Source organism: Zingiber officinale, chromosome 6B, assembly GCF_018446385.1.
Source record: "Zingiber officinale cultivar Zhangliang chromosome 6B, Zo_v1.1, whole genome shotgun sequence".
Taxonomy (NCBI): domain Eukaryota; kingdom Viridiplantae; phylum Streptophyta; class Magnoliopsida; order Zingiberales; family Zingiberaceae; genus Zingiber; species Zingiber officinale.
The window spans coordinates 71,475,611-71,488,992 of NC_055996.1; the positions used below are offsets into that span (position 1 = coordinate 71,475,611).

At 33.8% G+C, this 13,382-nt stretch overlaps 1 protein-coding gene across 1 annotated transcript; it reads right to left on the bottom strand.

Annotated features, from left to right (window-relative positions):
• Positions 1–6,845: 6,845 nt before the first annotated feature.
• On the bottom strand, positions 6,846–13,287 carry LOC121992659 (40S ribosomal protein S15a-5-like). Its single transcript, XM_042547161.1, has 4 exons — positions 13,059–13,287; positions 12,715–12,863; positions 10,070–10,230; positions 6,846–7,211 (listed from the first exon to the last, which is right to left on the bottom strand). Exons 2-4 carry the CDS (start codon positions 12,842–12,844, stop codon positions 7,113–7,115), a joined length of 390 nt encoding a protein of 129 aa, XP_042403095.1. The 5' UTR covers positions 12,845–12,863; positions 13,059–13,287; the 3' UTR covers positions 6,846–7,112.
• Between the last annotated feature and the right edge of the window lie 95 nt (positions 13,288–13,382).

Here is a 13,382-nt window from a genome sequence, read left to right on the forward strand (position 1 = left end):
AACTCATTTAATTAATGTCTAAGTCCAAGAGTAGTACCACTCAACCTTATCGTCGTGTCGGACTAAGTCCACTGCAGGGTTTAACATGACAATCCTTATGAGCTCCTCTTGGGGACATTATCAACCTAGTATCTCTAGGACACGGTTTCTTCTATAATCAACAACACACACTATAAGTGATATCATTTCCCAATTTATCGGGCTTATTGATTCATCGAACTAAATCTCACCCATTGATAAATTAAAGAAATAAATATCAAATATATGTGCTTGTTATTATATTAGGATTAAGAGCACACTTCCATAATAAGAGGTCTTTGTTCCTTTATAAAGTCAGTATAAAAGAAACGACCTCAAATGGTCCTACTCAATACACTCTGAGTGTACTAGTGTAATTATATAGTCAAGATAAACTAATACCTAATTACACTACGACCTTCTAATGGTTTGTTCCTTTCCATTCTGGTCGTGAGTTACTGTTTATAATTTATAAGGTACTGATAACATCATCTTCTGTATGTGACACCACATACTATGTTATCTACAATATAAATTAAATGAACAACTACAAACAAATGTAGATAATTAGACCAAATATGATTCTTTATTCATAATGAATGTTTACAAAGCTTAGGCTTTCAGTATACACTCCAACAGTTTCTCCACCCACAAGGAGGTTGAGCTAGCCGGAGTTTGCCGGGGATTAATCCACCGACGGATTGAGGGATCGTCCACCTTACGGACACGCCGTGGAGTAGGAGCAAGTTATCTCCGAACCACGTAAATGAACGTGTTAGCGGTTTGCTTTCTTGTTCCTTCCTTTAGTCTTTAGCTTGTTTGTTTTATTTGTATTATTCCACTGCGCAAGCTAATATAGTGTAGGAAGCAATCGATATGGGGGTGCCGTCTATCCAACCCCCCTTCAAGCTGGCCACCGATCCCCTACAGAAGCCAACTTTCTTTCTAATTTGGAACAAGGTCTATTACTATCAAAAGACAAGTTATTTATTTTCAATGTCACAGACTCAACAACATCAAGATGGTCAAAAGAAAAGTTCAAACTGATGTCAAATTTATCGCATCGTTGGTCATACTGGTATTCATTGCTCTAGAAGATTTGATTGGTCTTATAGTCAAAGAAGATGTCAAATTTATCTTAGAGTTGGACATGTTGATATTTAATGTCCTAAAAGATTTGACTTAAATTTTACTGGTGGTACTGCAACATTAGGACAACCAGCAATTTCGCAATGTGAACTTGCATCTTTAAATCGACCACCACCTTCCTGGCAATCTATAACTCAGTTATCTCATTCTGGAGCATTCTCATTTTCTATCTTTCCTAATATAATTTCATCGATTCCTGAGAATCCAGGATGACATCAAATTCTGGAGCAACTGATCATGTTATACCAGATTATGATATTCTTACAGAAGCTTCGCCTTATCATGGACCCGACATAGTACAAATACTTAATGACTCAAGTTTGCAAATTACTCACCTTAGAAACGCATCCTTTCGCCCATGTGGTCAAACTTTTCGTACGTGCAATGCTCTTCATGTTCCTTTTATTACCAAAAATTTACTTTCTGTGCATTAATTTGCTCTTAACAATAATGTGTTCTTTGAATTACATCCTCATCATTGTCTTGAGAAGGATCCCACAACAGTAACTATTCTACTCTGAGGAAACATTAAAGACGACCTCTATCATCTTCAACCCACATATACTAATGCTTTTGTTGGAGAACGTATTGACAAACTCTCTTGGCACGCACGTCTTGGTCATCTATCTCTACATCTTGTTCATAATATCATTATTCAGTATGGTTTATTAATTTCTTTAGCCTCCTTATCTCATTTATGTGAAACTTGTATGAAAGCAAAATCTCATAAATTATCTTTTGTGTTTTCTACTAGCACCTCTAATTTTTCTTTTTAAATTATTCACTTTGATGTGTGGGGTCTTGGTTCTATTCTATCTAATCAAAGTTTTATTTATTATATTATTTTTATTGACAATTTTAATAAGTTTACTTAGATTTTTCCTATGAAAAGAAAGTCTGATCTCTTCAATATTCTTTGTCATTTTCAAAAATATGTTGAGCATTATTTTGATTGTAAACTACTATCTCTTCATTTTGATTGGGATAGAAACTATTAATCCCTTCATCATCATCTTACCTCCTCAGACATCCTTTATTAAGTCTCTTGTCCCTACATTCCTGAACAAAATGGATCTGCTGAAAGGAAACATTGTCATATAATTGAAATCGCCTTAGCCCTTCTTAATCATGTCTCAATTCCGCTTAAATTTTGGGATGACGTTGTCTAAACCTCAATATATCTTATCAATCGTTTGTCTACTCTACTACTTCAAAACAAAAGTCCCTTGGAAAGACTTTATAATCACTCTTTGAATTACTCATTCTTCCGTATCTTTGGTTGCACATGTTATCCTTGGTTGCAACCTTACTCTAAACATAAATTAAACCCTCAGTCTCAACAATGTGTTTTCCATAGTTATAGTAATTTGCATTATGAGTGTCGTTGCCTACATATATCAACTAGATGAATATATATTTCTCAACATGTTACTTTTGATGAGTCTCTCTTTCATTTGCAGTTGTTCTCTTAGACACTCCCTCGGATAATCAAGGTTACCTTTCTAATTTCCCCTAACAGTATACCAAAACTCTCACAGGTTACTCCAACAAAACATACTCAAAGTCCAAAGGAAGATGGAATTTTGAGCTCTGCTCCATCTCCACCAAATTTTGCAGACTTAACATCTAGTAATGTTCTGCTCTCTAGTCCTGATTCCCATTAATCTGACCACTCATCTCTGAGCAGTTCCGATGATGATACTTCTCGTCGTATGCTTCCTCTAAGTGAGATTATGCTCGATGTCCACCAATTTCCATTCGCTATCCTCTTCCACGAGCTATAATTGCTTCTTCAAGTTTTGTTGAATCAACTAGCTTTACACAGGCAATCAAAGACCCAAATTGGCGTGTTGCGATGGTTACAGAGTTGGGTTTACCGAATCAAGTATCACGTAGATGAATCCATTGAATGCTTCAAAGCTCGCCTTATTGCAAATGACTTTAGTTAACAACCATGTATTGACTTTAATGATACTTTCAGTTTGGTCATAAAAATTACAACTATTACATTGTTACTATATATAGTTATTAGCTCCAATTGGCCGATACAACATTTAGATGTTTTCAATGCTTTCCTTCATGGTCAACTTGAAAAAACTATATTTATGGAGCAACCATCATGTTTAATTCACCTGCAACTTTCAACACATGTTTATAAACTTCATAAATCTATATATAGTTTTCAACAAGCACCTTGTGCGTGGTTTCATTGTCTATCTAATTGTCTTCACATTCAGGGTTTTTCTGAGTCAAAAACTGACTCTTCGCTATTCTATAAATGCAATGGAAAATTTACCCTATTTTTTGTAATTTACGTGAATGATATTTTAATAACTAGTAGTGATCAAGAAGACATCACTTCTTTCCTCTATCTTCTTAATCAAGAGTTTCTGATTTGGGACTTCAGTAATGATTATTTTTTCCTTGACATTGGGTTTCTTCCACATGTTGAAGGTTGTCTTCTCTCTTAGAGCAAATATATCACTGGACTTCTTCAAAGAGCTAAAATGGGTGACACGTGCCCTATCATCACACCAATCATTGAAGGAGGTTTTAATTCTCCTTTTTCATCTCCTTTAATGGCTGACCCTAGATTTACGGAAGTATTATTGGTACCCTATAATATGTCATCATTATATGACTTGATATTGCTTTCACAATTAATCGTGCCTATCAATTTATGCATTCTCCCACTAAGTACCATTGGAAAAATGTTAAGAGAATTCTTCGTTATCTTAAAGGCATAATTTTATATGGTCTTCTTTTATGTCGTCAGTTCTCACTAAAGTTGAATGCCTATAGTGATACAAATTGAGCCGGATCTCCTAAAGACAGACGTTCGACTAGTGGATATGTAATATTTCTTGGACGAAATCTTATTTCTTAGTTCTCAAAGAAATAACTTACAGTCTCTTACTCAAGCACTGAAGCTGAATACAAAGCTATCGTTAATACAACATCCGAAATTATTTGACTGCAATATCTTCTTTTGGAATTATATTTTCCCCCAACCGTTATGTCTAAAATTTGGTGTGATAATATAGAAGCAACTTATCTTGCAATAAATCCAATCTTCCATGCCCCTACTAAGGAGATTGATTTTCATTTTGTTTGCGAACGTATGACGACTCGACAACTTTCGATTCTTACGTCTCTATAGAAAATTAAATTGCTGATATATTCATCAAGTCATTATCTAGACAATATTTTACTAAGTTAGCAATCAAACTCAACGTTCGAACATTCCCGTTGAGTTTGGCGGTGGTAATGACAATAAAAAAAATAGCTATGGAAAATAATCTCAAATTGATTTCAATCAATCGAGATTTATCATATTTGACATCGTAATTAAAGATCGATGGCAAAAGATAATATCTCTAAATTTATTATATTCACTGCTATAATTATTATTATGATTGTATGTTATATTTAATATTTCCATTATTAGTTAAATATTTGTATAAATAAGCTTGTTTCATCAATAAAATCGTCCAGAAATAATTATTTTCTATTTTCTTTATTTCTATCAGGGCCCTCTCCATTGGCCAGGTACATCCTCATATGCTAGAAAACACACACGCACCCACTCTATTGTTTATATTCTTCTCCACTTTCCACTCGATTACTGTATTAACTTGAGTGTTGGAGTGTCTACGCCAGGACCCCCTTCCTGATTCTTGCTTCTAACGCTTCCCTTTGTTTTCTTTGCGATATCCACAAGTAGCGCTAGAAAGGAGTGTCAGGTGTCATCTCTTATCTATCTCAAATTCTTCTCTAGTCAACAACAAAGTCATCTATCTAGTCCATTGTCTCCATCGTTTTTAGACCGGATTAGATGCCATGAATACTTGGGTCTGTAAAGGGTTTAGGGATAATTGTTTAATTTTTATTATTATTAAAAAGATATTCTAGGTTGAAAAATTATTTAAAGGTGTACACTTATATTTTTATCCAAAAAAATATCCTTTTTTATCACTTATCTTGATCAAATTAACGCATGTAAGTTTTAATAAAAAAATATTATAATATATATAACAATTTAAATTAAATTTAAATAACCAAGAACAGGTTTAGTTTTGATAACAATATTCAAATAGTTCTGATTAAAATTACTTAAAATATTTTTTTTAATTTTATAATAATTTTGATTAAAATGACTCTACTTCAGTAAAAAGCATTTTATTTAAAAAATTAAAATGTCATTTTTTAAATATTTTTTAACAGAGGGAAGAAAATAAAGAAAAAAAAAATCAAAAGGATGTTCTATTTTTTTAAAAATTATTGAAGGGACACTACAACCTACCATATTAACAACTAATATATAATTAATAAACTATCCTCCATTATATTATGAGATGAGATCCTCCAATCCCCTTGTCCTGATCCGTTCTTAGACCAAGATAAGGGGATTGATGAGAAACAATGACCTCCATCTATTTATAGATGAAGAACCATTACCTCCACTAATACAAAGACTGGATCAGAAATTGATCTAAATTTTACGAGCTAAAGGATCTCATCCCTTATATTATTCCTACATTATTACTTTCTATCATTCAATCCTATCAATCATTTGTATAAATAAATAAATCTATATTATAACAGCTACCTTTATTATTCAGTTCTATCAATCATGTCTATAAATAAAATAAATCTACATTATAACAACCATAACTATAATCATCATGGTAGTGATAACAACTCGTCTCCTCAGATGGATCTAGTGATTAACACATGAAATGTTACCACCAATGAAGTCTGGAGTTCGAATCTCGGCAAAGCCGAGATCAATATCTCCCTTATGTGCTAGTCACTATTCCAAAGACTAGTAACCGCCCATGATTTATCTCCTCCGTGTTGACCCTGGGATGAATTGACGGGAGCACTGAGGACAAATATATTCATCTTTTGTCACCAATGATAATGATAACAACTCAATTCTATTTGTATAAATAAAATAAATCTATATTATAACGACCATAACTATAGCCAAATGATAACAACTAGTGTTTATAGAATAAGATAAGCCACTATAAAATTATAATTATTACAATGTAAATATTATTAAATAAAATATATTTATATTATAATAATTATAAAATCATAATTACTTCAACATACATTATAATAGTTATGATTCACAACTACTATAATTTAAATGAGAAATAATATTTTTAAGAAAAAATTTCAAGAAAAACTCTTAAGAATAGACACATAAATTATGAAACCCATAAAAAATGAAATGATTGATCCCATCATTTATGTATCTATCTTTAAAAAAAAAATTTAAATTTTTCCTTAACAATATCATAGCTCAATCTAAATATAGGAGATAATAATAAAACGTAATTACCAGCATATAAATGTTCGTGAACGTATCAAATCTCTTTGCGCCCTTTATGGTTCAGAAAAAATGAAGCACTTTTGCCTATAAGCTCTTTTTAAATTTTTGTCTATGAAATTTAATCAGCTGCAATGATAATTAATTTTAACCATGCCGCTAAATTTCCAATCAATCCAGAATTTGTAGCCCAAAAGCAGATCCATCGATCAAACGTCATGCATAGTCTCCTACAAGAAAAAGCCAACACAACCACCACCTGGCTTCTGAATGTTCCCCTTTTTCTTTCCTTACTCCAAAACTATCATCAATTAAAAAAAAAGCACTAAGTTTTTAAATGTGAACCCAAACTAACAATATATATAGACAGACACACATGATCTACAGTTTATTTATGAAGAATCTCATGGATAAAACAAGCATGGAGAGTTATAGATTGATCTCTTATGCCCTAACAGCCCTGGGTCCATTTCCTGGCAGCAATGTCTAATGAGCAACAAGACAAATTACAAACTTGAGGTCACTAACAGGACTGTTTGATTTAGCTCGCTCAGGACTCGATGCTAGAAATTAAAAAGTTTGGCTTGAAATGATCTCAACTATTTCAATGAAAAAAACCAAGAACTTGGCCCCCAACATTTTGCTTTATAGCATCCTCATGGTCCAAGACACCATTTGGAGTTGTGATTACAACATATCCCCACTGTAAAAGGACAAAAAAAAAAGAAGAAAAATAGTTGAACATTTCACCAATTTAGATAGCAAAAGGGAATAATTTCCGACGTCACACATCCATAACTAAACTAACATTGTGAGCATGGAAGCAGTAAATATGCATATTTGAACTAGTAAAAGGTATGCTTAACTTAGAAAGGATGCATGATCACTGTTCGCTCTATCATAATGGCAGGTGTTTTCAATTAGGGATTGACGAGAAGTCAACTAGATAGGTTCCTAATTGATGAGAAGTCAACTAGATAGGTTGAGTATGAACAATAAGCCTAATTTGATCAAATTTCAACTAATTCCATCCGTTGTCACTCTTACCTCCAAATTTCAATTGCTTCTGTCCATTTTCTAGTAAGGTCTAGCTTGGTAGATTCTAGTTAATTCTTCCAAATCTTTATTTTTTTTAATCTTCACCATAATCTTCCTGAGAAGCACAATTCTAAGAGAAAGATAATATAAACCTTTGCTGATACCAATCCATCTTCAGACGATAAGTATTATTATCCAGATAGTTTGACAACCATGTATTTAGCTTGTCCAATTCAAAATTTTGACTCAATAGATACTTTAAAAATACTCGAACATACAAGCAAAGGGTACATTGTCATTGCCAGCTATCATGGAAGATGGTGTGTTTTAACACCTACCTACTGTGGCTAGAAAAAGTTAGAAAATGAAATCGAAAAAAAAAATAGGAAACTGAAAGTGATAAAGAGAAAATTGAGTACCTTAAGGTCGGATTACTAAATCAAAGAGTAAAAGATAGGCAAGTTAGAGGACATCAATACATGTTTTCCATTCCCTGGCTCAAAATCTAGCCTTATAATTTTAGAGTAATCACAAGAATTAATACTTAATAAATTGTCACTTCGAGGTTTCTGAATTTTTATCATCTTGATTAATCTGCTCATAACCCAAATCACAATGTAAGTAGAATAAATGACAAAAAACTATTAAAAAAATGAAAGATAATGGATCAGATTATATATGCTCACATCTGTCAAGTGGAGGATATATTAGAATGATACAGAAAACAATTGTGGCAAACAACTGGCAAAAGAGAAAGAGGTTATCATTAGAGAAAAATTAAGGTGACGTTTGATTTAGAGGTTTGGGAATGAGGAAATGAATTCATTCTCAAACCTTGTATTTGGTTGATGGGAATGAAATCAAGATTTTGGAATGAAATCCAAAAATTTGAGTATGGATGAAAGTCATCCCTTCCCTTGGGTTTTGATGGAATGAGAATAAGAATTAAGTTTTGGACGAAAATACCCTTAGTATGTTTATTCAATTTTTCTTTCATTTTACTCTCTCTCCTTGTTCTCTCTCATCATATTTTCTCTTTTCATTCTATCATCACACTTTCTCTCTCAACATACTTTCTCTCTCCTCATTCTCTCTCATCACACACTCATTATTGTCTCTCTTCATTTTCTTCTCATTTTTTCATCATACTTTCTCTCTCCTCAATCTCTCTTACCATTTTCTCTCTCCATATTTTCTCTCATCACACCTTCTCTCTCTTCATTCTCTTTCATCACACTCTCTCTCCTCATTTTCTCTCATCACACTTTCCCTCTCTTTATTTTTTTCCCATCACACTTTCTCTCTCATCACATTTTCTCATCATACTTTCTCTTCTCAATCTTTCATTTTCTCTAATCACACTTTCTCTCTCTTCATTTTTTTCCCATCACTCTCTCTCTTAGCATACTTTCTCTCTCATTATACTTTTTCTATTATCAATCTCTCCTATCATGCTCTCTCTCTCCTCATTTTCTTTCATCACACTTTCCCTCTCTTCATTTTTCCCCATCACACTTTCTCTCTCATCATTCTCTCTCATCATATGTTTCTCTCACATTCAACTTTCTCTTCCATCTAATTTTTCCTCTTATTTTTCCTCTAAGGACAAAAAAGAAAATTTAGGTTCATTCCGATTGAAAATATTCAACTAACCAAATATTATTTTTAGAAATGATATACAAGCTCATACCCATTCCCATTCCACAATACTGATACTCATTCCTATTCCGATTTATATGAGAGAACCAAACGACACCTAATATTCCAAATATATAGGGTCGGAATCACTCTTCAGTCCTTATCAAGACAAAAGCCTAAACTATTTAGTGTTAGGCATATGGACCTTACAACTCTATTGAGCTCTAGACATAAAAAATTATATTCAAAAACAAGCGTCCCCTCATCTATATTGTTTGATGTGAAGATTAGTCTCAATGACGACAATGCAAATTGAAAGGAAGTCTAAACTTTTGGGTTTGTGAGGACAAAGATACCCACAGGGTTGAGACAATGCAAACTGGATTAAACTAAAGCTTTGTGGAAGAAAGTGGTGCAGTCTAAATGATGAGAAGTTTTAGCAATATATGAATAAAATAGACCAACTCCAAACAGATAATTAATTTGTTCTGAAATTTTATAGCTGAAATACGTTCCAGTTAGTGCATGCATCATACTCTGCCAGAAATGTGCATGGCAACAAGACAAGATAGTGAATACATGCAAAATTCTTTATGCATGGTAATTTTAATGCAAAGAAAAACTGGAACATTGGACAGCAGACTTATATAACGTTAGGCCTAAATCCAGTTATATCTAGTTCAGTAATTAATTACCCAAGAATGCATGCTAGAAAGAACTATAACAGATCATAATGTATTCCCATTTTTCCGATTGTATCATATAGTAAAAAGCCAACAGTTAAAGATCCAAATAACAGCAAATGAATAGAATTGTACAGTATGAAACTCTAATTTGGATAATATATATATATATATATATATGCACCATTAGTTTAAAACAAACCTGCCGTGTTGGAAGCATTCGTATTCTGTATTTTTCTATATCTTTAGCTTTGATGTCTTGTCTATATGAAAGAGCTTTGCAATCCTTTAACCTGCCAAATAATTCTACAGAAATCCGCCCCACTCTATGTGGATCAAAGACTTGAAAGTCTTTAATATATCCTGCAAAAGATATGGGCTCTTGTTAAAATTCGGAAAGACAAAATACTAAGGATTGTGGAAGAACTTAGTATTGCTGGGGTATCTTTATGAATCTTATTTCTACTTTTCTCCCCTCATAGAAAATGTGCCCTAGGAATCATCCAGAATGAAAGAAATTCTACCAAATGGTTTCTAATATGTATATTTGATTGTCATCAAATATCAACATAAAACCAAAATGGAGTTCACAGTGGAGTGAAAAAATCCATGGAGTTAACCTAAATAGTTGGGAGAAGATGATTAAACTGTGTACACATTTTTTGTTCTATAGTACATCAATTTCAAAATTAAATATATTAGAAATAAATTCAGTGTCAATAAAATAAATGTAATTCATAGAAATAAAAAATTGAAAGTTTAAAGGAACAATTACTTGATAGTTCACAGCAGCAACAAAAAAAAAAAAAAAAAGAGTTGCACTAGAAATTGAATTTTTCTTCCTGGTCAGCAAGCACAAACCGAACCCTTTGTTCCACCTACCATCCAACATGAAAAACAACAAGACACAAATCCAGTCACAAGTATTCCTTGAAAAAGTGACACAGCTATAAGCTCCACCCAAGGCATCTAAGACAACCACAATGTCATATGACCTTCTCCTAAGCAAGGCAATAATGAGGCTTCTGCGAGGCAAGTTTCTTCCTCTTCTCCACCCAAATTCCTTCCTTCTCTCCATCAGTATCTCAAGTTTTTTTATAACTGCCTGTTGGTACTATTGGCACACCTATCATTCTAGCCAGGACCAAAATGTGATTCCAAGCTTTGCATTACATATAACTTAATATCAATCAAAGCATTAAGAGCTCCAACTTCACTTATTCTTCACAAGTGGCTAATAACTCTTGACTAAGAAGAATGAATGTGAATATGAAGAGGGATTAAATGAAATTGTTTCTAATAAAAAAAATATTTTACACATTTCACAAGTTGCCTTGACAGTTGGTAAGTCTTTGAACCACGAAGAAGATACTATTTAGAATTTAGTTATCAATTGTTCATGGTATAGATTATGTGAATTTATAACAATCATTTAGATTATAATATTCTGAGGGAAAAAATTAAACTGCTTCCTGAAGTTCCACTATTGTTTTTTAGCTATGGCATATTGTTAGCATAGAAACTCTAGCATAGAAGGAAGAAATTCTTTTTGCAATGAACCAACCCTCTGTCGTTTATATACACTGCTCTGAATACAGTAATTCCACCTTGCAAGATGCATCAATTAGAACCATGATTACACAAGTTTGGTTGAGAAGCTTGAATCTAGTGGACTGTACATAGTACACATCGTATGGTTCTATAATGTGCACAAAGTGGGTTTTAGATATGGTTGTGTTGGTGACGTAGGAAGGCAAGTACAAATTATAAGTGTAAATTCAAAACAAGATTTGCATGCCAACTATGGGATTGGATACTCAAATCATATCTTGCCATAAGGTTATCAGTGGTAATACCAAGTCATTATGATTACTCTCACGTTAGTGAATATTTTGCAAGATTATATTACAGATCATGCCATTGATAATGTGGCTTGTATAATTACAAAAAATACTAAAGATTATAGCCTGATTTTAACTTTTCCGAGAAGTAGGTTGTCTCATGTGCATCTAACTTCCAAAAGGTCACAGTAGCATATCTTAATAATTATTTATTCAAGGTTTTAGCACAATCATCTACACGCTAATATGCACCAATATAAGGAGAAAAAATGTTCCAAAACAATGTTAAATACCGCATAGGTGTAGAATATGTTCTTTATAAATACAAAGCACCTTGATGAAAATTATAGCAGTGTACATAGATGTCAAAGGGCTTCGAGAACATAAGAAGTACAACATTAGCACCTGCAACGCATGTATCTCAAGAAAGACACTAAATTGAGTAGATACAATAGCAAATCCAGACAAAATGAATGTAAGGAAGCACGAATATAAAAAATAGCTTAAGATGAAAACTACCCTGTCAATTGAAAGCATCCTGTAGGATAAAATTCTAACCGTCTTTTTTAATTTTAATAAATCCTGATACTTATAATCAACTATGCCAGTTCCAGCAAGTTGAGGCTGAAAATTAGTAGCTCGATAGGTCCAAACATAACAGAAAGCACGTTATCTCCTAAATTATACTGATAAATATACGACCTATATTTTCCTTCTCCTAAAATGGATCAGAATGGATAAGGAAAATATTTCTTATTTGTCTCCAAAACCTTTTTTCTTCTCATCAAACACAAATTCAAATTGTAGCAGTATCTCCAAGGCATTCGCCAGAGATCTTCAAGACTCGTCCAATTACCACTAGCTATTAGTTGAAGTTTACGGAAACTCTTGAGCAACTTTTTCATAGATAGAAAAACGAACAACTCTCTTTTACAAGAACAATTAACTGCATTTAACAAAAAATGGAGTGAGAACACAAGCAACAATAGAGAGAGAGAGAGAGAACCTCGACTTTTCATGACGTTGAGGAAAGCAATAATGGTGCCCGAGATGGGCTGGAGGGTGGTGGATGCGTTGCCTCGCCTCTCCGCGTTCAGCATCTTTTGCAGCGCATCGTTCAGTATCCTGCGACCCATTGCTTAGGATGAGGCGTGGCTGCGGCAAGACATTGCAGAATTAGGATGCCCTAACGCTTTTAAAAATAATATTTTCTTTGATACTTTTAAATATTTTCATAAAAAAATCATAATTGCAGAATAAATGCTAAAATATTCTATACTCAAAAGGTCGTTGCGCGGTGCAAACCACAAACGTGGAAATAGAAAGAAAGGAAACAAAAAAAAATCTCACCTCCAGGAGCTTGAAGAATGGAGATCAAGGACGGCCGGTGCGGACTGGTGGGATTCGAGCTTGGAGTTGGAGATCAAGGAGTGCTGGAGGCGGACTGTCGCCTGTCGGACCGCCGGTCCAGGCGATTCGGAGGCGGCGAGGCGGCGAGGCGGCGAGGCGGCGAAGCGGTAGATGGGTAGGCGACTAGGGATAGGGTTTTTCTCAACCCGCGGATGAATCCGAACCCAGCGCGGCTGATCTGTCTGGATCCGTTGCGCGGGTTGATCCGTTAAAACCAACTCAATCCAAAATTATTGGGCCTAACCCGACGGGCCCAAGTAATCC

Bases quoted from the DNA above. Each gene is read 5' to 3' on its own strand.
- LOC121992659 (XM_042547161.1), bottom strand. From the start codon at position 12,844: ATGGGTCGCAGGATACTGAACGATGCGCTGCAAAAGATGCTGAACGCG. The intron at 10,231-12,714 runs GTTCTCTCTCTC...TATCTTTTGCAG, and splicing joins CAACGTCATGAAAAGTCGAG to GATATATTAAAGACTTTCAA. The intron at 7,212-10,069 runs GTTTGTTTTAAA...GTCCTTTTACAG, and splicing joins GAATGCTTCCAACACGGCAG to TGGGGATATGTTGTAATCAC.